Below are 25,523 nucleotides of genomic sequence, written 5' to 3' on the forward strand. Positions count from 1 at the left end.
AATGCAACCAGGAGAATTGCTAATGACAGGTTTTCAAGCCTTTCAGGGTCTCCACTGAAATAGATTGGAGACAGTTCTTTCCACTAGCTGTGAATAATAGACCCCTGTGCAGGGACAAATAAATTATCCACAGAATCAACACAGTAACCCATATTACCAGCCTTTGTCCTTCAGCTCTCATCTATTTATTTATTCCACAAACACATACATAAAACAGCATATATCTGTTTGTATGGTTTCCAAGTACACAGCTTCATACATAGATGTGTGTCATCTTAAATATGTATTTCCAAGTATAAATAGTTTCACATCAAGCGGAACAGGATAGAAACATGTAAACAGATTCACCTCATTTTGGTCAAGTAAGACACAAATCACAAAGTAAACCACAAGTTACACAAGTGCACTTGGAGGAGGGGAAAAAGTGTAAACCAGTGTAAACCAGTGTAAACCAGCAGACAGCAGCTGCGGGGCCCTGCCAGGGGCCATGACTTAAGGCTCTACTGTAGCAGAAGGCCATAATTCATACGTCTTTCACTATGTCACATTTACTTTTGAGGAATCCACAGTGAGAAGATTCTGTAAACACAACACTACAACTGAGCAAATACAGCTAGAAACAGACAAACTATCAACTAACAGAAATATTAATCACACCAACTAATACTCGAAGGACTTTTTTTTCGTTACTTCTTAACACAGTGGCACATCATAACTGTAGTAGGGAAGAGATGGGGGAGAGGTAATACACAAGAAAACAAGAGAGGAAATAACACTGCGTCAAGTTTCCTCAACAGACTCTAACAGCAACAGGTTTCAGTCAATAGAGGGAAAAAGCAGGTGACAGCAGAAGACAGAGCCTCCAGAGACCAGACCACAGGTGACAGCGAGAGGTTTACAGGTAGAAATAGAAATATTCTTCCAGCTGATAATGAAGCAGGAGCAGCTCATCATGAGAGAAGGAAACATCAGCTCTCAGTGAAAGAAACTTCTTCAACAACTGACTGGCCAGACGGAACAAGACATGCTCCTTTTTGCGGCATTTAAGGGGCATGTAGACCTCTCGCACCCGCACAGGCTCCAAAACTTGATGCCAGTAAGTGATGGCCGATCCACCTCCGCCGCCTCCTCCTCCTCCTCCATCACCGCCACCACCATCACCACCACCACCATCATCGCCTTCATCTGGCCTCTGATAGAAATCTCCCCAGCCTTCGGGGTATTCATGCTTGTAAAAACAGAACACGCCAAAAGGGCAGTGACCCCTGCCTTGAGCAAAATACCGGCAGTGCTTATTGCGCATTCCTTCCTTATACTGCTGGATAAGCTTCTCCTTCTCCTCCTCCTCCTCAATCCAGAGGTTACTGGGGATAACAAAGCTGGATGGCACCCTGCACTGTGGGCACGACTTACTGATCCTGTTCTCAAACTGTGTGGCACTTCTCCACCTGCGGATACAACTGAGGCAGTAGGTGTGGCTGCAGCTGGAAAGGATGCCAAAGCGGCGGTCCTTGGGGTCGGATTTCTCATAGACAACCTCCATGCAGATGCCACACACCTTGTCCATGCTGCGCTGCACAGCGAAAGAGAGCTCCATATCTCTTTCGTGTGCTTCGATGCACTCCCTGAAATGCTCGTCCCGCTGAGCAGCATTCGCAGGGTGCAAGGTGTGTAGCCCACACATGTCGCATGCATCTCCGTGCAGGTAGGGGCAGGTATCCCCGCGAAAGCAATGGGCCCTGACAGCGTAGCGGCAAAGCGGCATCCCTGCATCCACGGCCCTCTGCGCTCTCACAGGCGCCGGCCTCGGTAGAGGAAGCTGAGGGCCAGGAGGAAAGACCAGGGGAGCAGGTGGAAAGACGAAGGGACCATGAGGAAAGACCATGGGAGCCAGTGGGAAAACCATGGGGCCGTAGGGGAACACCATGGGAGGACGTGGGAGGAACATGGGAGCGCGTGGACGGACCATGGGACCCCGTGGACGGTCCAAGCGACCTCGGTAGGGCTGTCCAGGAACAAACTCCGCTGCACCCACCCAGCCTTGCGCACGGGCACCTTCTGCACCTGGGGGCTCGGTGCGGGCAGCTCCTGCATCTCTGCCTCCGGCAGCCACTCCTCCCGCAGCTTGCAGACCTGCGCGGTCTCCCTTGGCTTCAGGGCAGCCCCGAGCGGCAGCCGAGCCAATCAAAGACAGGGAGCTTGAGGATGCGGTAGCAGGTGGGGGTTCCGCCACCGTCTCCCGAGCCAGGGGCTCGCGCTGCGCAGCCGTGCTGGGGCCTCTGCGGGCAGAGGCCTGAGCTGGTGCACCTCGTCCCCCCCGGGCCTTCTGCCTCCTAGAGAGGTCGTGCGAGTAGTGACAGCCGTCCCCCTCCTTGCACTGCCCATGGAGGTAATACCTGCAGACGATCTGCTTGGTCCAGCTGTCGCGGCTCCTCTTCCGCTCCGAGCTGGGTCGGTGCCCTCCCTCGGCGGGCTCGGGTTGCCTCCAGCCTGCCGTGCGGAGGTGGGCCGGCCCGGGGGCCACCGGGAAGGAGGCCGGGCCCGAAGCCTCACGCGGGGACCCGCTGACGCCCCTCGAAGACGCCCCGGGGGGTTCCGGCACCGGAAGGCCCGGATGGGACACGCCCTCCCGGGCCGCCCCGGCACGTGCCTGGGCCCCTGGGGCCTCGTGGCCGCTAGAGGGAGCTGCAGCATCTTCCATGGGAGATCCCTGGGCCCCCAGACGGGCTCCAGAACCTCTCTAGAACGTTTTAATGACTTTTCAGCTCGAAGCTCGAAGCTCGAGGTTCCAAGGGAACTAACTCATTTTCCAAGCGGAAACGTGCCCTTCTGACCTTTTCCCCTTGCTCCCTGACCCCTGAGAACATGGGTTCCGCGCCGCAGGGGCGAGGGGGGCGCTTCCGGTCGCGACACCACCCGCCGGCTGGTCGATTGGTTTTTCAAAATGGCGAGCGGTCGGCTGCGGCTGCGGGGGCTGCGGCTGCGGCTGCCGAGGCTGCAGCAGTAGCGGCGGCGGCGGTGGCGGCGGTGGCGGCGGCGGCGGCGGCGGTGGCGGCGGCGGAGGCCGCGGCGGCGGCGGCGGCGGCGGCGGCGGCAGCCGGAGCTCGTCAGCAGCTGTCAGGCGGCTCGGCAGGGTTTCCGCCAAGCCCCCGCCCGCGCGGGTGGCCGCCGAGCCGCTGCGGAGCTTTTCATTTGCGGAGTCGGCGGCGCGCCGGGTATTTGACGGTTTGCGTCATCTGTCAATCAACCGGGCGTTGGCCGGCGACTTCCGGTTGCTTTCATTCATAAAAAACGGGAGCCCGCCTTTGTCTCTTTCAGCGTGTGTGAGGACTTACTGTTCTTCCTCCATGCCCGCACCGCGCACGCGCCGCCGCGTTCGGGCTGCGGGCCAGGCCGCTATTGTGCGGGGCTTTTCTTTTTCCTTTCGGCCAAGCCTGCCTTTTCCGCGGAGCTCTCCCCGGCCGGCAGCGCCTTTCAAATGCAAATGCAGCCTTTTGTGTCCTTTGTGTCCGCGGCTGGCGGCTGCAGCGGCCGCGCTCCCGCCCGCCCGGTCTCCCGAGCAGCTGCTCCTCCTCCCCCCCGGGCCGGATCAATGAATGAATGGAGACGCTCGCTGGCCTTCGCCAGGCCGGCTCGCTCCTCTCGCGTCTCCCCGGGTCCAGCCGGCTGCCCGGCCGCGATCGTCACTCCCCCGCCGCGCCCCCGGCCGCGAGCGCTTACCGTGCCGCCGCCCGGGCGCAGACGCGGCTGCGTGTGGTGTAAGGGCGGCGTCCTGCGGGGCTGCGCTCCCGGGGCTGAGGATCGCGGGTGCCCCGGAGCTGAGGATCGCGGGGGCTGCGCTCCTGGGGCTGAGGATCGCGGGGGCCCCGGGGCTGAGGATCGCGGGGGCTGCGCTCCCGGGGCTGAGGATCGCGGGGGCCCCGGGGCTGAGGATCGCGGGGGCTGCGCTCCCGGGGCTGAGGATCGCGGGGACTGCGCTCCCGGTCTGAGGATCGCGGGGGCTGCGCTCCCGGGGCTGAAGATCGCGGGGGCCCCAGGGCTGAGAATCGCGGGTGCCCCGGGGCTGAGGATCGCAGAGGCTGCGCTCCCGGGGCTGAGGATCCCGGGGCTGAGGATCGCGGGGGCCCCTGGGTGGCTGGCGCCCGCGGTGAAAGGCTGCGCGCTCCCTCCGATCGCGGCGCGGATGGGATCGGCGAGCGCGGGATGATGGCGGAGACTCTGTTACGCTTACTGGTTTTTTTTTTTTTTTTTTTTGGTTTTTTTTTTTTTTTTTTTTTTTTTTTTTTTACTGCGGAGAGAAAGCGTCTGGATGTTCCGTGATAGAATAACCCAAGGGCTCCATACGAAGCCCCGACTGTACCGTGCCAGTTAAGAGAACAAATCCTAAGCATCGAAGACAGATTGGCACATAGGAAACGGAACGAACGCCGCGAACTTAAGTAAACATGAAATAAGGGGTTTAGAGCCGCTGTTGTTTGAAAGGGTGATTGAAACTGATAAATACCCAGCTGGAACTTACAAAAGGGGGGGGGGGAAGAATAAACCTTCAGTCCTCAAGATCAGAAGGTTTTAAGGTGTTATCATTCATTACTAAGAGACACTAAAAATTGTGAGAGGTTACTGGGAACTGAGTCTGTCCATTAAGCTTGAAAATTGTCTTATACATAGAAGCCTATCAATAAGATACCAGGGATAAACTGAGCAGGAGATAACAAATAAATTACACATGCCATTAAAATAATTCTCCAAATGAAATTATTTGTTAGTAGTAGTTTTCTTTCTCTTAAAGACAGAGTCTCAACTTATTATTCAAAGTCCTGGGGAATATAATAGGGCAAAAAATTATAATTGGAAAGAAATTATTAGTGCTGGACAGCAGAAAATTAGGAATAATTTATAGAGGAACCATTGGATTTAATAGCTACATTTAGCAAGGATACAAGCCAGAAATGCTATACATAATAGAAAATCCATCTCTCTCTCTGTATTTGTAATATATAAGTATATTCATAAAAAACAAACATTTTAAATTAATGATGTGGATTAAAATATTAAATTGGTTATCCTAGAAATTAAAGTAAGATCATACATAAAGTGAATTAGTGTTTTGTGTAGGAAGATCTAAATCAGTTGGCAGCTGCTGCACCATCAGACAGCAGAAAGCTCAGTGCTTTTTAGAGGCAAACTTGATCAGTTGAAAAATCATTTAGGAAATTGTAGCTATTTTTTTACCATCTCTTTTACAAAGTTATTGAGATTTGCAGTTTGAATGCTAACTTTCCTAAGGCCTGCTACACTTGAACTCTCTGAAATAAACTTTTCTTTTTTTCCTTTTCTAAATATGTTGCTGAGTAAGGATTCTTTTAATAGTCCTGTTAATCTTAATAGAAAAGAATTTTAATCAATAGAAAAGAATTTTGGAATGCAGATGCCACGTGAATGTAATGAACCCCACACTTAACAAATACCAGTACCCCATCTATGCATAAACCTGTTATTCCTTGAATGTGGATAAATTCCCAATAGTGTCTAAATCATGTGTGACCTTCTTTTTATGCCCCAGTCCAATTGTTTAGAATGTTCTGTGAAGAATTTACTTACGTGCCCTCCAGCATAACAGCCACTAGCTTACAGCAGCCTCTGAATAAGTGATCTGTGGCAAGAGTGATGAGGAGCTGAATTTTTGTTTTGAATTATAAGCATAATTGAAATAGCTGCACAGGACAAGTAACCAGTGTTTTGAATAGTATCAGTTCAGAATTAGGTTTCATTATACAATCTCCTCAAGCACAACTTTTTTTGATGGTTAATTGGTGCTAAGAGTCTCACAGACTTCCCTGCCCTGGCTGAATTCCAGCTCTTATCCTCAGCTCTTAGCCTCCTGAGAAGCTATGATAATATTAGGCATGAACCATGGGTGCCTGGCTCAAATCTAGCATTTTTGCAGATTTATTAGAGACACAGTTTTAAATAAAATCTTTCCTAACATGCTCAAGGCTATGCAAGATAGGATGGGCAAAATGCTTGCTTTTAAAACCCACCTCTGAGCCAGCTGCCAGTGGCACATGCCTGTAACCCTAGTTGCTTGGGAGGATGAGATCTGAAGATCGTGGTTCAACACCAGCCTGGTCAGAAAAATCTGTGAGACTCTTATCTCCAGTGAACCACCAAAAAGCCAGTAATGGAACCATGGCTTAATCGGTAGAGCACCAGCCTTAAGCAAAGAAGCTCAGTTACAGTGCCCAGGTGCTGAGTTCAAGCCCCACGATTGTCACTAAACAAAAAAAAACAAAAACCTAATTTGAATACTAGTAATGTTTGTGTATTAGTTTGGTAGTCCCATGAATATTATTAAAGACTAATTTACACTCCAAATTGTTAATATATTGTATGTATATAATTGTTAATATGAGTATGTATATTTGTGTGTATGTGTGTGTGTGTGTATATATATATATATATATATGTGTGTATGTGTGTGTGTATGTATAATTTGATCACTGCCTCCTAAGGAAAATAAGCAAATATTTGTCACCTTCAGTAAGTTAATCTTTAGAGAATTTTCTCTCACTTCCTTTGTCCAGGTTCCTGTTCTGATTTTTTTTTTTTTGGTATTATATCGATGGTCTGTTCCCCAGTCTTTCCTGTCTTAGCTCAGCAGAGCCTTCCTTTCCCTGCTGGACCCCACAAAGCTATCTCCTGGCTGATCAGCACAGGGGATCTGTATGGAGGCTGTAGTGGAAGAAGGGGAGGTAGACCATCTCCTGAGCAGACTGCAGAGCCCTGAACTCCCCAGGGAACTGAGTGACAAGGGGAAGTGGTAGATGGCACTGCATAGCTGAGGCTAGACTGTAGCTCCAGAAAGAGAGACTTGCTCAGAAGTGGTTGTATGGTTCGGTTGAAAATGGTGTTTGCCTATAAGGTCCCTTGGTCTTTTATTCCAGTAGTTCAGGGCTGCCGTAGGGTGGATAAGAACACACAGAGTCTCTGTGCAGTTGCTTTCACAGCACGCGCGCACACATGCTTTAATGAAAACATTTGGGCAGTGTTAGAGGGAGAGAGGGAGGGTAAGGATTAAATGCAACTAACTGTCCAGAATGAGGCATGCATATGGTTTTACATGTGAGTCCTATATTCATGATTAGAGACCATCTCTCTAATTATATTCTTTCACCTCTACTGGCCAAGAGCAGGAATAATCACAATGGGCCCAGGCTGGATTAGAACTAGGATCCTCAGATCTTAGCCTCTTGAGCAGTTAGGATGACAGGTAAGGGCCACTGGTGCCTTGTTAATAGAGGATTCTGAAGTCTGTCCCAGGCAGGAAAGTCTGAGAGACTCTTATCTCCAATGAACTACCAGAAACTAGAAGTGGTGCTGTGGCTTAAAGTGGTAGAGTACTAGCCTTGAGCAAAAGAGCTCAGGGAGAGCATCTGGGCTCTGAGTTCAAGCCCCAGTATCAAGATTAAAAAAAAAAATGCTGGGCGCTGGTGGCTCATGCCTGTAATCCTAGCTACTCACTCAGGAGGCTGAGATCTGAAGATCATGGTTCAAAGCCAGCCCAGGCAAGAAACTAGGTGAGACTCATCTCCAATTAACCACTAGAAAACCGGAAGTGGCACTGTGGCTCAATTGGTACAGTGCTCCCCATGAGCTGAAGAGCTCAGGGACAGCTTCTAGGCCCAGAGTTCAAGCTCCACAACCGACAAAAAAAATCACAGATTTGTCTGCCTGTACTAGCTTTGAACTGTGATCCTCCCAGAATAGGATTATAGATTCTAATTTAGCCATTTTATTTTTCTGTGGGTGCCAGTATGTGGTTTTGAATTTAGGGCCTACTGCTCTTGCTTAAGGCTCAGATTCTACCTCTTGAGCCACACTACACTGTTACTTTTTTTTTGCTGGTTTAATAATGGGACTTAAGGGACTCATTGACAGGCTTCAAACTATAGTCCTCATATCTCAGCCCTCTGGAGTAGCTAGGATTACAGGTATGAGCCACCACTCCAGCCTTTCTTTCCTCTGTTTTGCTTTTTGCTTTTTTGAGGCATGTCCCTCAGAACATAGGAGCTCGGAGTACAACATGTATATTTTATATCCACATTTCCCTGGATCATCTTCCCACATTGACTTGCTTTGAATATAATGCAAAATCACCTGATTATAAGTTGAAGGGTAAATTTTTAGATGTTCAATGTTCTTCATGGTGGTATATTTTTATCCTTCTATAGATGTCCCAGTATCTTATTTATTATTATTATGTAGTAAATTTTGATATCAGAAAGTGTAAGTATTTTAACATTGTCTTGTTTTACAAGGTTGTTTTTTTGTTTTTTGTTTTTGTTGTTGTTGTTTGTTTTTGCCTCTCCTGGGGCTTTAACTCAGGGCCTAGGCACTGTCCCTGAGCTTTTGTGGCTCTACCACTTGAGCCACGGTTCCACTTCATGCTTTTTGGTAGTTTATTAGAGATAAAGAGTCTGATGGAGCTAGGCACTGGTGGCACACACCTGTAAGTCCAAGCTACTCAGGAAGCTGAGATCTGAGGATCAGTTTGATGCCAGCCCAGGCAGGAAAGTCCATGAGATTTTTATCTCCAATTAACCACTCAAAAACTGGAAGTAGACCTGTGGTTCAAGTGGCAGAATGCTAGCCTTGAGGAAAAGAGCTCAGGGTCAGCACCTAGGCCCTGTGTTCAAACTGCAGGACCCACAAAAGAAAAAAAAAGAAAAAGAATCTTATGAACTTTCCTGCCCAGGCTGGTTTTGAGCCATGATCCTCAGATATCAGTCTCCTGATGATAGGCATGAGCCACTGGCACCCAGCCTGCAAAGTCTTTTATTCCTAAGAGGAATATTGCATTCAAAGGCAGCTGGTGTGTCTACTTTGCTGATTTTAGGGATTTTTATGTCTTGTCTGCACTCTTCATTTGCTGCCCTTAAGGTAACTAGGTGTCAACTCATAATTACGGCAGACATGCTGCTTTAGCCTGTCCTGGGGAAGGGTGGACAGTAGGCTATTTTGAGGGATCCACATCTCGGATCTCATTGACTAAACGATGAAAGTCAATTACTGTAATTTGCATATAGAAAGAGGTATAAATGATCTATTCACTTTTAGGATAACCAAAGTGGCATGATTTATAAAAAATGCACTGATTGGTTTGTATTGTAATCAAATACTGAAAAGTTCAATACATGTAGACACTTTTATGTAAATGTCAAGAATTCAGCTTCAACCCAGGCACCAATGGTTCATACTTGGAAATCCTAATGACTTAGGAGGCTTGACATTTGGGGACATCCCTTCAAGGCCAACCTGGGCAGAAAAGACTTTGAGAAGCTTATCTCCAATTACCCATGCAAAAGCTGAAAGTGGAGGTGTGGCTCAAGTAGTAGAATGCCAGCCTGGAGCAAAAAAAGCCAAAGAGCAGCACCTGAGCCCTGGGTTCAAGTCTCAGTACTCACAGAAAGAAAGTGAAAAGAATCAGCTACAAATATACTTGAGTGTGCTTAATAGAATTTAATCATCTTGAAGCATACTTCAATTTTAATATCAGAACACATATAAAAGCAACTAATGCCAGGCACCTGTGGCTCAGGCCTATAATCCTAGCTACTCAGGAGGCTAAGATCTGAGGATTGTGGTTCAACGCCATCCCAGGCAAGAAGGTTCATGAAATTATTATCCCCAATTAACCACCAGAAAACGGGAAGTAGCGCTGAAAGTGGTAGCCTTTAGTGAAAAAGCCCTGAGTTCAAGCCCATGACTGACAAAAAAAACCCCGGAGATGATCAAGCTAATATGTCCATCCAGAATAGTAATAGGAACTGCATAAATGCATGAATTACGTTCCAAAGAACTGAGGAAGTGGCTGATGTAGCAAATGTCCCCGGTTAGAACCCAAGGGAACATTCACCAAAATAACCTCTGAGCAACAGAGAAATCAGTAAGAAAAGTAGGACATGTTTCACCTGCACGGCAGTGAGTTAAACCGGTAATGAAACTTGCAAGGTTCCACGAATGGTATGTTTAGAGGCAAAATTTATATCCCCTGTATGTTACAAAAATTTAAAAAAAATAAGGAAATAGATCCATCTTTAAAAAATAGGACAGTACCACAAAAAAAAAAGGAAAAGGAAAGGGACAGGAAGAGATTGTCAAATATAATGTTTAAGATTCCCATTTCCTCATTCCCCTTCATAAAGAGACTCCAATAGTCCCTTGAGACATAGAGGCCACGTGTTATACAATCTCAGACCTGACTGACAAGATTTTTCTTAAAAATGTATTTTTGGCCTTTGGAGATGGAGGTTGATGGAAAGCTTCTCATTTAGTTTTATTCTTTTCTTTCCTTTTATTTGTTGTTGTTGTTGCTAATTCTGGGGCTTAAAGGCAGGGCCCAGGCACCATCTCTTAGCTTTTTTACTCAAAGAAGGCACTCTGCCATTTGGGACACAGCTTCCCTTGTGGCTTTTCAGTAGTTAATTGGAAATAAGAGTCTCATGGACTTTCCTGCCCAGGCTGGGTTTGAACCAAGATGCTTAGATCTCAACCTTCTGAGTAGCTAGGATGACAGGTGTAAGTCGCAGGTGCCCTGTAAGACTTTTGTAAAACACAAAATACCTATATAGGTTTTTAAAAAATGTCTCAAGCTCCCTAATATTTTAGGTGGTTGTTGAAGTGAGTTGTAAAAAATCATAGGTGACTGACTGAAAGATCTTAAAGATCTTGCTTAAAACCTAAGAAAGTGCATTAATAGTTGTGGCCACTAGAGGGTGGAGAAGTAATGGGATGAAGCTAGAGTGTAAAAACCACAATTGTGTTACATGATTTATACTGCTGACACAATGTATAACAACCTTGTGCACCCATTCATTCTAGGTTGCACAGATTATTCCTGGTACAATTATGACAGGTTATGAGATACTGAGCCTAAAGCATGTCTCCATATTTCAAAAAGGTTGTCAGTCAAAATGCATTAAGACTTCAACCTGGAATGGAGCCAGAAATCAGGCACAAAATATAAATTAAAGCAGGGCGATGGTGGCTTATGCCTGTAATTTTAGCTGCTCAGGAGGCAGAGATCTGAGGATCATGGTTCAAAGCCAGCCCAGGCAGGAAGGTCTGGGAGACTCTTATCTCCAGTTAACCACCAGAACACCAGAAGTGGAGCTGTGGCTCAAAGTGGTAGAGCAGTAGCCTTGAGCAATAGAGCTCAGGGACAGCACCCAGGTCCAGAGTTCAAATCCCATGGCCAACAAAACAACAACACCAATAATAATAAATAAATAAATGATTTGGTGGGAGGGAGCTGATCCATTTTCCAGGCCTCTGCCTGCTGCTGCTTCATGAAGCCATAGCTGGTGCTGCTGGGTTGACCCCAAGATTGGCTGTGGGCATCTTAGTGAAATTTTTTTCTTTATCAGTGACATTTTGTGAAGTGCTTTTGAGCTTTGTTGTTTGGATAGGTGGACAGAAATTCTCACCGGAAACAAGACAACTAATCATAATGAAAACATAAACCAAACAGTAATACTCAGTTTTAGTAACATTTAGAGAGAAGAGAGATATTGCTGTATTTGAGACCCCTATCAGGTTAGGACCTCCATGTGACATCCTATGAAACACAACCATTGTCACTCCATTTTCTCTTTCTTTCTTGATGTGTGTGTGTGCATGAGAGAGAGAGAGAGAGAGAGAGAGAGAGAGAGAGAGAGAGAGAGAGAGAGAGAGAGAGAAAGCTTAAGCTCAGAGCCTGGGCACTGTCTGTTAGCTATTTCCCTCACAAATGGCCACAGCTACCCATTGAGTCAGAGCTCCAACTTCCAGTTTTTTGGTGGTTAACTGGAGATGAGAGTCTCACAGACACTCCTGGCCAGGCTGGCTTCAAACCTCCATCCTCAGATCTAGCCTCCAGAGTGGCCACAGGTTTGAGCCTCCTGTGCCCTTCTTGTTACTCCATTTTCAAGTTGTGGGAATGGCCGGGGAGGGTGCTCATTCTTAGTTCTGCCTGTACGTACATGTGTGAAAAATAAAAGTCCTATCAGGACATCGCAAATATGTCTCGCCCTATCTCCCCCAAACCTTCAGCCTGCTTGTGTCTGTGACTCTGCTGGAGCAGGGTCAGTGTTTCATATGGAAATAGCTTTGTAGAAATCAGCCTCAGCGCTCCCCTTCAGTGGTGCTGAGATTTTTTGTGCCAGGGAACAGAGAATAAGCCCCCTAGCCTGTCCACTGGAAGGAGAAAGGGGAGCCCGGCTGGGCCACCCTAGAAAGAATGAGATAATAACGAAAAATGGTCTGAGCTGGGCCTTTCCGATTTGCAGATTTCAGCGCCATCTGGAGACTTTCCCCAACACAAGCCAAAGTGGTTTTGTTCCCTTGCAGACAAAAAGCCAGCCTTTGTCTGTGTCGCCCGCTCTGTCAGTCTTTCAATTCATACCCAGTTCTTTTGCTTAAGGAAAAAAGAAAATAAAGCCTAAGACATCTGCGTCCACCTGTCACACCTCCTGAAAAAAACAAAAGCTAGCTGCGGCTTTGATCTTGCTGGGAAAACTCCTAGTGCCTCTGGGGCTCCCCCCCATCCTTCCTCTTTCCCCCTCCTCCTCTTCCTCCTCTTCCCCCTCTTCCTCCTCTTCTCCTTCCTCCCCCCTTTTCCTCCTCCTCCTCTTCTTCCTTCTCCTCTTCTTCCTCCTCTTCCTCCTTCTTCCCGTCCTCTTCCTCCTCCTCCTTTTCTTCCTCCTCCTCCCCCCTTCTCCATCTCTTCCTCCTTCTCCTCTTCTTCCCTATCTCCACCTCTAACAGGCTCCCCTTTCTCCCTTACTCCTACTCCTACAATCTCCCCCTCCATCACCTTGAACTCCTCTGCCAAGGTGGACAGCACCAGGCTCTCCTGGTTTACATCACATTTTTCTGACTGTCATCATGGTGAACAGTTTGCCTTGAGAACCTTCCATTTGGATCCCACTACTTTCCATAAACTCCTTCCGGCCCACTCAATCTTACCCCACCCCATTTTTTTTGGTTGGTCATATCATGGGCTTGAACTCGGAGCCTAGGCACCATCCCTGGCTCTTTTGCTCAGGGATAGCACTCTACCACTTTGAGCCACAGCTCCACTTCCAATTTTTCTGGTGGTTCACTGGAGGTAAGCCCGGGCTGGCTTTGAACCCTGATCCTCAGATCTCGGCCTTGTGAGTAGCTAGGATGACAGGCGTGAGCCACCAGCACTGAGCTAGGACGCCTCTTTCATCTTGTCCTCCACCTTCTCCCCGGAAGACAGTGCTCAAAGCCACACAGTCAACTTTTACACAAACAAGACCCAGTCCAAGGTGACACCGGGCACAGCTGTGGTTCCTGGGGATTATCCTAAAATAACCCCGGAGTTTCTCTCCAGCTTCAGTTTACCTGGCCTTCCCTCTTGCTGTCAGCCCTCGCTGGGCTCCAGCTCTCCCTACCTGAGCCCCTAGAGCAGCTTCCAGCCTTCAGAGCACACCCCCGCTTCCCCCAGAAGACAGCAGGCCCAGCTTACACATGGTCATGTGTTTGGGTTGAAGGTCACATAGCCCACAACTAGTTAACCCTCTGTCTCTTCCTTTGCCAGTCCTGGGGCTTGAACTCTGGGCCTGGGCACGGTCCCGAAGCTTCTTTTACTCAAAGCTAGCACTCTACTATTTGAGCCACAGCACCACTTCTGGCTTTTTCTGTGTATGTGGTACTGAGGAATCAAACCCAGGGCTTTATGTGTGCTAGGTAAGCACTCTACCACTGAGCCACGTGATTCTGCACTGTCTCATGTAGGACTTTGCCCGTGAGGTCCCGTCTGTCCTCTCCATATGCCCCATCTCTTCCTTCTTTAATACAGGAGTTTTGATTACAGGGCATCTTTAAGGAATTATCCTCCTTACAAATTACTTTCTAATCATTCTGCTTAATATTCTTAATATAGTCTTTTTTTTTTGCCAGGCCTGGGTGCTGTCCCTGTCAAGGCTAACGCTCTACCATTTGAGCCACACAGCATCACTTCTGGCTTTTTTTGAATAGTTTATTGGAGTCTCACAGACTTTTGTGCCCAGGCTGGCTTTGAACAGTGATCCTCACATCTCAACCTCATTAGCCACGATTATAGGTGTGACCCACTGGTGCCTGGCTTATTCTTACTATAGTCTTGTTTAAAAAAAATTTTTTTAAGTTATAAGGGTGATGTACAGAGGGGTTATAAGTTATAAGGGTGATGTACAGAGGGGTTATAATTTCATAAGCCAGGTTACAGTACATTTCTTTTTGGACCATGCCACTCTTTCTTACTATAGTCCTAACCCCTACCACAAAAACTTGCACCTGTCAACCCCGGACTACAGGCCATACATAAGGGCCTTAAAGCCTTTTATTATTCATCATAAATACACGGTGGACTTGCCTCTCCACCCAGGACCCACAGAAACATGCTTGCCGGGCGCCTCAAGAGGACTGGACTATGATACCCCCATGACATGGCTGTACCTAGCTCCCAACCTTTCCTTGCCCCTCCTGGTAAAACCTTCATGCTCAATACAATTGCCACCTCACGGACTCTGCTAGATTCCAAAGACAGGGCTGGTACATTGATTAGTTCGCTTCCCTTAATATTAACTACTTATAATGTGTATCTCCAACCCTCATCCCCCCCCAAAAATCTTTAGAGAATAACCAATTTCCACAGACACCTGCCATGCCCCACCTTTGCATAAGTGGGATTATAACTCAGACCCGTGCCTCTCCCATGGGAACCTATCTTGTCCTTTTGTAATCTCATTCCATCCTTGACTCCATGAGAAGAACGTCACAACACACAAATGACTGCAAAGCCCATCTGGACAATGGATGAAATAAGAAAGATCGGGGAAGAGTCACTCAGGTCCCAGAAGAAGAACAGAAACAAGCCAGGCGCTAGTGACTCATGCCTGTAACCCTACTTCAGATCCATGAACTGAGACGCATGGTTCGAAACCAGCCCAGGCAAGAGTCCATGACTCTTATTTTCATGTAACCACCAAAGAATCTTCAAGTGGTGCTGGGACTCAAGTGGTAGAGTGTTGGTCTTGAGCAAAAATGCTCAGGGCCAGCAGCCTGGCCATGAGTTCAAGCCTCAGGACCAGCACACACAAAAAGAAGAGTAACAAAAACCCTTCAAACAAGGAAGTAGGAGCCAACAGGAAAGCATCTTCATAAGAAACAAAATTTTCAGTAACACACGACCCTCCATAGTACAGGAAGACCATTTAATATAAGTTGGATTGTACCTCTAATTTCACTTCACGACTCCAAATGATACACACACGCACACATATACACGTGCGTGCACGCACACCCACACCCACATACACACATACATACCTCTTGCTAGATATTTCCTCTGTCTTTACAACAAAGCAACTATCATTTCTGGTCAACCATGGCCTTAAATCAGATCACAGGCTCAGACATTGGAAGCCACTCTCTTGCTAGTATTTAATCTAGGGCCACAACCCGACATAGCAACTACAATGGGCGGGAATTTCTGATACTGGTCCTGGCCCATCTGACTTAAGAATGGCTTTTTGTTGTTGCTGTTGTTGGTCGTGGGCCCTGAACTCTGGGCCTGGGTGCTGTCCCTCAAGGCTCAAGGCTATTGCTCTACCACTTGAGCCATAGCACCACTTCCAGCTTTTTCTGTTTATGTGGTGCTGAGGAATCGAACCCAGGGCCTCATGCATGCAAGGCAAGCACTCTACCACTGAGCCACCTTCCCAGCCCCAAGAATGACTTTAAAAAAATACCTTACACTGGATGGTTTAACTTTAATTTTAGGTTTTGCCTTTATCTTCCTGGCCTCTTCTTCCTCCATGGGACTAACTGTTACAGATTGTCTACTAGCCAATTAGCAGCCAGCGTGTCTGTCTACACTTTGCTTTCTTCCTTCCTTTCCCTTTGTGTCAGTTTTCTCAGAAGCCCAAGTACTTCACTTTCCCTTAACAGCCTTCATCTCATCCTCAGAAACAAGAGCAAAATCCTAGCCACTCGGGGCTGTGATCTGAGGATCGTGGTTTGAAGTCAGCCTGGGCAGGAAAGTCTGTGAGACTCTTTTCTCCAATGAACCACAGCCAAAGCCAGAAGTGGAGCTGTGGTTCAGGTGTTAGAGTGCTAGCCTCCAGACCAAAGAGGCTCAGGGGACAGTGCTCAGGACCTGAGTTCAAGCACCAGGACCAGCAAAAATAAATAAACTTTAAAAAGGCTAAAATTCAAGCCCTCCTCCTGGCTCCAGTCAGAAGTCTAAAGATGGGTACAGTAATAGCAGGTAAACACTACCCGCCTCTCCAATAAACCATCAACCTCTTCAACTGCCCTTCAAACACCAATAGATGCCATATTCACCACAATAACTCACCCTAGAGGCACATAGATTCCTTCACAGCTTTACTTCAAAATCCTCCAGGGTTACACTTGCAGCAGAGAAGTGGGAGAGTCTGTTTCTTCTTACACAGGACTTATGTTGCTTTTTTTTTGGCCGGTCTTGGGGCTTGAACTCAGGGCCTGGGAACTACCCCTGAGCTCTTTCTGTTCCAGGCTACTAGCTCCAGTTCTGGCTTTTTCTGTGATTAATTAGAGACAAGAGTCTCACGGACTTTCTTATGATCCTTAGATCTCAGCCTCCTGAGTAAGCCTGGATTACAGGTGTGATCCACCAGCGCCAGCTTGACTGTTGCTTCTTTGTAAGCTAGACTACCCTTGTCCTAAAGGCTGCAGAGGACACACGGACACAGTCTCCTGACTCTGAGCACACATGGCCAGCTCCTGGGCCCGCTGGTCCTTCCTCTCCAGCTGGCCCGCCTCTCAGGCGTCCAGCCCAGAGCCCTACTTATCCCTTTTTCCTAATGCTTTCAGCCTTTTGTTTCCACAGGTCATTATTCAGAAACATGTGGATAAACGCCTCCTCGAGAGGCCTCATTAAAAGCAGACCCCTCCCCCCCAGCTCCAGAAAACCAAGCTCACTGATCACAGACTCCAGCCTCTAACCCATCCTGCATGCCGGCCCTCCTTCACAGGAGTCCCCAGAACAGCCTTCACAGCGCCTGCGCGGCCCCTGCCCCCGCTCAACAAGGAGTGAGAACAAAAGGCTGAAGGGCTAAGGGTGCCATCAGCCTAGAGGCCTCCCACTTGAGGCCCCAGGAGCCTGCTGACTGACAGACACCCCGCCCCGCCCCCTGAACAGACCCTCTGGGGCGGCAGCAGCCCCACAGGGGCCCCAAACGAAGGGAGTCCCAACCCCGAGTCTCTTTGTACTTCTCACTCATTAGAAATCCTGCTCGTGTGTAAGAGGCCGGGGAGGGCCAGCTGGGGTTGGAGAGGCCTCCCCCCCGCTCTCTTCTGCAGGCCTTCCCTTGGAATAACCTTGTGCTGTCACTGAGCCTTCTCTTTATGTTTTGCAACGTTTGAGTCCAACAGAACCCAACTGGATGCTGGGTCCCCTCCCTCCCTCCCTTCCTCCCTTCCTCCCTCCCTCCCCTCCTCCCTCCCTCCCCTCCTCCCTCCCTCCCTCCCTCCCTCCCTCCCTTCCTCCCTCCCCTCCTCCCTCCCTGCCTCCCTCCCTTCCTTCCTCCCTTCTTCCCTCCTCTCTCTTTCTCTCTCTCTCTTTCTCTCTCTCACTCTCCAGTCCTGGGCTTGAACCCAGGGCCTTGGTGCTGTCCCTGAGCCTTTTCCGTTTGAGGCTAGTGCTCTAACATGTGAGCCACAGCTACCCTTCCAGCTTTTCTTGGGGGTGGGGGAAAGGGAGGGGCTGTGATTAATTGGAGATAAAGAGTCTCATGGACTTTCCTGACCCAGCTGGCTTTGAACCTCAATCCTCAGGTCTCAGCCTCCCGAGTAGCTAGGATGACAGGCGGGAGCCACTGGGGCCCTGGTTCTCTCCTTGTCCTAGCTGAATTCACTAGCTTACTCTCATCATTTTGCCAGAAGGGGGTCTCAAGCAAACACTATGATGGTGTTTTGGTAATGATGACATCTTGATAATAGTGGGAAGCTGAGGAGCAGGCTAGGACAGGATTGGATGGAACAGTGTGTCACAGGACCATCATGACTAATACCTATGTCCAAGCTCTCCTCTCTCCTTCCTGTGGCGCTTGCTCGGCTAGCTTGCTGGTGGTGATGCTCATCACCTGAGCCATACTGGAGCCTGGCTTTTTGCTTGTTAATTGGAGGCAGACTCTCAAGGACTTTTTCTGCCTGCGCTGTCTGTCTATGACTTTTCTGACAGCCCTGTAGGCTTCAGCCTCCTGGGTAGTAAGGATTACAGGCACAAGCTACAGGCAGCTGATTCAGACTGTTCATGTCTAAGGAATGGTAGGGGCAAGAATCACCTGGGCCAATCCATAAGTTACCAAAACTAAATTGTCTTGGCCTCTTCCTCCTTCCTGGAGCCCCAGCCTGAAGCCTGGCATCTGCTTAACTGAGTCTGGATTTTGGAGAATCCATCATCTACACGTGGGAAGGCTGCGAGCTCTGATCCCAAATCCAAATGAAAGCCGTCCAGGATTGAGTGCAAACCTGGGGAAAAAAACCACCCTAGGACCCAACAGCAAAGGATTTTTCTATGGTCCATAGCAGTCAGCTGCAAACCACCCGCACTTCGCTTCAGCGTGCTAAGGCTGCGTCCGCCTCGCCCTCTTGTGGCCATCCCGTGAAATAGCAAGTGCTCGTAATTTCTCATTTTGCCAAGCGCTCTACGGCGCCCTCTGCTGGTTACTGCGTAAACTAGCGGCTTCTTGTGGTTTTTAGTGTGGAGCGTGTTAGCTTCATTCAAACCATACTGAGAAATCAGAGACGTTTAACACTGAGGACTTTCCGCAGGTTGACTCCAAGATCGCTGAGCACGTAACAGAATCCATGACATATGAGAGTATAACACTATCACCTGCCCAACAGATTGTTCCAAATGACTTCTAATTTTTTTTTTTTTTTTTACAAATATTTAACAGGATGTTTTATAAAAGATTTTTTTTGGACAATATATGGCCTTAAGGAAATGTTCATGGTCGGTAATTTTCCTTTGTGATCTCATCTTGACAAAGGAGAAGCTTTGCATTTGAGAGGAGTTAAGATTTACTATTTTCAGAGTGCGGAAGGTTCTCTTATCCGTAATCTGTATCTCTTATGTGCAAATATTACATAAAGGTTTAGTCCAGCCGAGCTCCCTAGATTAAACGTTTGCATATGTGTATGTGACAATGCACGTGGTCTTATTTCTGTGTGCCTCTTTGCAAAAGGGTATATTTGGGTGAGTGAGTGTACACACATGCCAGTGCCTGTCAGTGAGTGTGATAGTATGCAAATGTGTGCCCATGTATTGTGTATATAACACATGTCTGTGAACATGCATGTCACATGCGTGTACATGTCATGTGTGTCTGTATCAAAATGCATTTATATGAGCGTGTTTACATGTGTGTGAGCATATCTGTGTAGGAATATGTGACACTTGGTGAATGTTGTGTGTTTATGTGTAAAAGTGTGTGTTTTCCTTAGAAAACCAGAAATGATGATTTGGCTCAAAGTGGTAGAGCACTTGCCTTGAGTGCAGAAGCTTAGGAACAGTGCTCAGGCCCTGAGTTCAAGCCCTCTGACCAACAACCACCACAAAAAAGTGTGTGTTTCTGGGGGAATGTATGTGTCTGTGCTTGAATGTATCAATGTATTTGTGCAAGGCAACAAGTATGTGTGAATGTGTGGCTGATCCTCAGATCTCAGCCTCCTGAGTAGCTAAGATGACAGGTGTGAGCCACTGGCGCCTGGCTTCATGGCAGATTTTAAATATGCCAGAGGCGTAATACATGCATTCATTTTGCTCGAGCAAATCTTGGTGTAGCTCCAGGTAGCCATCCACCCAGAACCCAGGCAGACAGCTTTCCTTGTTCCTAGCCAACATCCCAGGAACTGCCTCAACACAGAGGAAAGACACAAACTGTTGAGTGAGGGTCTTGGCACTGCATCAGTTAATGATCCTCTGACATGACAGGAATCATTTATGGATCCAGGAAATAAAAAGTCATTATAATACCAAACGTCAGCATTTCCCTGCAATGCTTTTTGTAGAGCAATGAGGATTTTGTGTGACATAGAAGTTCTATTCATTGAGACGTAGGAAATTATTCTTAATAAATAATTCCTGGAAGTGAGTGCTGGGAAGGGGTGGGGTGGGGTCAAGAGGGAAGAGGGAGATGGATGGAGAGGAGAAGAGTCAAGAATCCAATGTGTGCCCCACAAAATTAAGAAGAGCAAGGGAAGCCAGGCGCCGGTGGCTCACGCCTATATTCCTAGCTACTCAGGAGGCTGAGATCTGAGGATTGTGGTTCAAAGCCAGCCTGGGCAGGAAAAGCCATGAGACTCTTATCTCCAATAAACCATCAGAAAACCGGAAGTGGTGCTGTGGCTCAAGTGGTAGAGCTCTAACCTTGAGCTGAAGAGCTCAGGGACAGCACTCAGGCCCAGAGTTCAAGCCCCATGACCGACATTAAAAAAAAAAAAAAAAGAAGATGGAGGAAATGGGTGGGTAGGGGAAAGGTGGGTAAGAATGTTGAAAGGATTGACATGGATCAAGAGTTTCTCAGAAACTGCTTTGTTAAATGGCAACTCTGTTGTACAACTACTTAAAGATAAACAAACAAATGAATGAATAATCCTGGGCAGTGTGTGGCAGCTTACACCATTCAGGAGACAAGAGATAGGAGGATCGCAGTCCTAAATACTGCCAAGGAAAAGCCAGAGGCCCAATCTGCCAAATAAATGAAAGCAAGAGTGCTGGCGAATGGCCCAACACTTATCTAGCAAGCAACTAAGACCCTGCGTTAAATTCCCTAGACCTCCCTTCTCCAAACCCTACCTCATTTCAGCCATCCATTATCTCCTCTTATCTCCCATAGTAGTCTAGACGTTGGTCATCCATAGTTCATATCCCATAACTGTAGCATCCTGTATTTCTGGGTATGACCTCCACATTGGTCTATGAGATCTCTAAGGCACAGGTAGAATCATATCTGTTTTTGAATCCCAGGCTGTGGAGATGCAGGGATCTAACAAACCATGGAAGCCGGGCTATAAATGTGCACAGTAAAACCATTCACCAGTACCCAAAGGCCAGTCTGTATTTGTTACCCCTTGAGGATGTAAAGGCTAAAGACAAGTCTATGAGAAGCCATGCTAGAAGAAAATTCCATGCTGAAACATAGTCTCTGACTCCAGATGAACAAGAAGACAGAGACTAGATGGAAGTTCACTGTCAGAGGCTGCTGCTTGCTGTTGCTTGCTGGCTCCGTGAACTCCAATGGCCAAGCTGACACTAACCCCAGGTTCCGCTCAACCAGTGGCCGTGTTTGCAATTGCTCTTATGGCTTTGCCTGGTTTCTAGCTTGTCCCAGAGCAACTGAGGCAGAGGGGGAACACACAGGTAAAGTTGTTTTCTTCCTCCTACCACCATTGCTTCATCTCAGGCTCTTCTCTTCCTGCATGTGGTCTTGGATACCTTAACATCTGTCTCTGTCCGGCTGTCTGGGACTATAGTGGCTTTTGCCTTCCAGTAGCTTTAGTCCAGGATGAAATTGGTCCTATAATTGAGAATCCCATTGCTGCCCAAGTCTGACCTTGGATATCATTATTATCTGGAGATACATATTCTCCCCTCTCCCCTCTCTCTCTTTCTCTGCCAGTCCTAGGGCTTGAACTCAGGGCCTGGGCGCTGTTTCCAAATTCCTTTTGCTCATGGGTAATGTTCTACCACTTGAGCCACAACTCCACTTCCAGCTTTTTTGAGGGGGGGTTCAATCGTGGGGCCTGAACTCTGGGCCTGGGCACTGTTCCTCAGCTCTTTAGCTCAAGGCTAGCGCTCTACCACTTGAGCCACAGCGCCAATTCCAGCTTTTTTTTCTTTCTGCTTATGTGGTGCTGAGAAATCGAACCCAGGGCCTCAGGCATGCAAGGCAAGCGCTCTACCACTGAGCCACCTTCCCAGCCCCCACTTCAAGCTTTTTTGTGATTAATTGTAGATAAGAGTTTCAAGGACTCTCCTGCACAGGCTGGCTTTGACACTGATCCTCAGATCTCAGCCTCCTGAGTAGCTAGGATTACAGGTGTGAGCCACCAGCACCTGGCTGGGTTTTTTTTTCTTTTTCTTTGTGCTGGTACTGGGCTTGAACTTAGGACATGGGTACTGTCCTTTCGCTTTAAAAGTCAAGACTGGGATTTGACTATTGGAATGATGTCTCCACTTCTGGCTTTTTGGTGGTTAATTGAAGGTAGAAGTCTCACGGAATTTTGTGATGGGGCCAGCTTCAATCTGTAATCCTCACATCTCAGCCTCTCAAGTAGCTAGTATTACAGATAGGAGCCACGAGAATCTGGCTATCGTCAGCATTTTTAGGGGGAGTTTGTGAGGATTCTGTTTGTGTGTGTGAGTATACACATGCATGCACACGTGTGTGGTACTGAGGTTTGAATTCCAGGGCCTTGTGCCCATTAGGCCAGTGCTCTACCTCTTGAACCATGTCTCCAGTCTGGGAATGAAGGTAGTCATCATGCATTTCCACACCAGACAAACAAAGAGCAATTCTGTGGCAAAGGAACTTCGGGATCATTTAGATCATGTTCTGATTCCACCCAGTATTTTTGTGTTCTTTTCTCCTTTTTTTTTCCGTTGCATGCATTTCTTATTGTTACTGTAAAGGTGCTGTACGGAGGGGTGACAATTACGTAAGTCAGGGAAGGAGGACATTTCCTTTTGGACAATGTCACCCCCTCCCTTGCTCTCTCCCAGTTTTTCCCTCCTGTCCTCACCCACAAGTTGTAGAGTTCCTTTTCCACATAGTACCGAGTGAGTACCACTGCTGCATTTGTTCACCCTTTGTCCCTCTTAACCTCCCCCAAACAGAGAAATGATCAAACAAGACAGAAAACAAAACAAAACAAACAAACCTTCATTTCCTGGAGGTCATGTTGATAACTATTCTTTTATATGAGCAGAGGTACATGGGCATTGTGCCATTGTGTTCCTTGCTTAAAAGTATCCTCCTTTGATCTCACTGTGTGTGAGTACCCGGAGACCTGTGTAATTTACCATGTCTCAGTGTATTTTTTTTTAATTTAATTTAATTTTATTTGTGAACATACTGTACAGAGGAGTTACAGTTACATGGGCAGGATAATGCGTACATTTCTTACCAAGCATTGCAGCCTCCTCCTTTGTTTACCCTTCACATCCCTTCCCAGCCTCCCCTCTCCCCCCCAATCCCAATCCTTCTCCTTCGCCCCCCCCCCCCCGCACCAACGTTGTAAAGCTCGTTTTGGACATGACAACTTGTACATCTCATTGTTGCAACAGGTCCACCTGTATCCTTAAACAACTGGTTTTTCCCCATCTCCTCCACAAGTTATAATGACATCAAATATAGTGAAAGCAGGGGTTATACTGTGGGGGAGGGACATACAAAGCAACAAAGAGATAATCTTATAAATGTGTTAGAAACACACACATGAAAGAAAAAAACATTAAAATACACATCTAAGGGTTCATTTTCCTGACATCACATTATCTGACCTTTTCCGCTTGACTCATACATATACTAGATATTACAAATAAGGGAAACCATGGGACCTACGTTTCTTTGGGCCTGGCTTACTTCACTTAATATAATTTTTTCCAAGTTTTTCCATTTCCTAACAAATGGGGCAATGTCATTCTTTCTGATGGAGGCATAGAATTCCATTGTGTATATATACCACATTTTCTTGATCCATTCATCTACTGAGGGGTATCTGGGTTGGTTCCATATCTTAGCTATGGTAAATAATGCTGCAATAAACATAGTTGTGCTGGTAGCTTTAGTGTGGTCTTGTTTGTAAACATTAGGGTAAATGCCCAAAAGTGGGATTGCTGGGTCATAGGGGAGCTCTATGTGAAGTCTTTTGAGAAACCTCCATACTGCTTTCCAAAGTGGTTGAACAAGTTTACATTCCCACCAACAATGAAGTAAGGTTCCTTTCTGTCCACATCCCTTCCAGCATCTGTTGTTGTTAGAGTTCTTGATTTTTGCCGTTCTAACTGGAGTGAGGTGATATCTCAATGTTGTTTTGATTTGCATTTCTTTTATGGCTAGGGATGTTGAACATTTCTTCATGTGTCTATTGGCCATCCTTCTTTCTTCTTCAGAGAAGTTTCTCTTTAAGTCTTTCGCCCACTTATTTATTGGGCAGTTGTTTCTTTGAGGATTTGTTGTTGGGGGGTTTAATTTTTTGAGTTCCAAGTATATTTTAGATATGAGACCCTTGTCCGCTGTATGGCTAGTAAAGGTTTTCTCCCAATCCGTGGGCTTTCTATTGATCTTGCTAGCTATGTCATTTGCCCTGCAGAAGCTCTGCAACTTTATGCAATCCCATTTGTCCAACCTTTCTTTGATTTGTTGTGTTTCCGGGTCTCTATTCAGAAAATTTCGGCCTGAGCCAAGGAGACCTAGGGTTTCTCCTATTCCATCCTGTAATGTTTTCAGAGTGTCTGCTTTGAGTTCAAGGTCTTTGATCCATTTGGAGTTGATTCTGGTGCAGGGTGATATATAAGGATCTAGCTTAAGTTTTCTACATGTAGTTAACCAATTTTGCCAGCACCATTTACTGAAGAGGTTGTCTTTCTTCCATTCTATTGTTTTAGCTCCCTTATCGAAGATTAGATGGCTATAGGTCTGTAGGTTCATTTCTGGGTTTTCAATTCTATTCCATTGGTCCTGAGGTCTGTTCTTATGCCAATACCAAGCTGTTTTGATTACTATGGCTTTATAGTAGAGTTTGAAGTTTGGTATTGATATTCCTCCAGCAGTGTTCTTTCCATTCAGGAGCGTTTTTGCTATTAGGGGTCTTTTATTGTTCCATATGAATTTTTGGATTGCCTCTTCTATTTCCTTGAAGAATGAGGTTGGAATTTGGATAGGTATTGCGTTGAATTTGTAGATAGCCTTGGGAAGTATTGCCATTTTCACGATGTTAATCTTTCCAATCCAGGAGCATGGGAGGTTTTGCCATTTTTAAGTTCTGTGTTGATTTCCCTTTTCAAGATTTTAAAGTTTTCATCATAGAGGTCCTTCACTTCTTTAGTTAAGTTAATTCCTAGGTATCAGTGTATTTTTTTTAACCATCCAGTGTGTTTACTTGTAGAATTATAGGCACCTGCTAGCTACCACGAATGAGGGAAACCATGCAACCCGTGTTTCTCTGGGTCTGGCTTACTTCACTTAATATAATTTTTTTCCCAAGCCTTTCCATTTCCAGATGAATGGTACACTATCATTCTTTCTGATGGAGAGTAGAATTCTGCTGTGTATATATACCACATTTTCTTGATCCATTCGTTGTCCACTGAGGGGCATCCGGGCTGATTCTAGTATTATCATTGCAATCATTGTACCACTCTTGGTTGGTCAGACCGCCATGATGGAATCAGGACAAGTTAACATGCCATAGATTGTTGCTTA

At 47.0% G+C, this 25,523-nt stretch overlaps 1 protein-coding gene across 1 annotated transcript; it reads right to left on the bottom strand.

Annotated features, from left to right (window-relative positions):
- Window positions 1-895: 895 nt before the first annotated feature.
- Window positions 896-2,701, bottom strand: Mkrn3 (makorin ring finger protein 3). The gene is made up of 4 exons (XM_042697497.1): window positions 2,134-2,701; window positions 1,987-2,094; window positions 1,171-1,836; window positions 896-1,128 (listed from the first exon to the last, which is right to left on the bottom strand). Exons 1-4 carry the CDS (start codon window positions 2,699-2,701, stop codon window positions 896-898), a joined length of 1,575 nt encoding a protein of 524 aa, XP_042553431.1.
- Window positions 2,702-25,523: the final 22,822 nt, after the last annotated feature.

Source organism: Dipodomys spectabilis, unplaced genomic scaffold (assembly GCF_019054845.1).
Source record: "Dipodomys spectabilis isolate Male_0828 unplaced genomic scaffold, ASM1905484v1 ptg000219l, whole genome shotgun sequence".
In the NCBI taxonomy this organism is placed as follows: Eukaryota; Metazoa; Chordata; class Mammalia; order Rodentia; family Heteromyidae; genus Dipodomys; species Dipodomys spectabilis.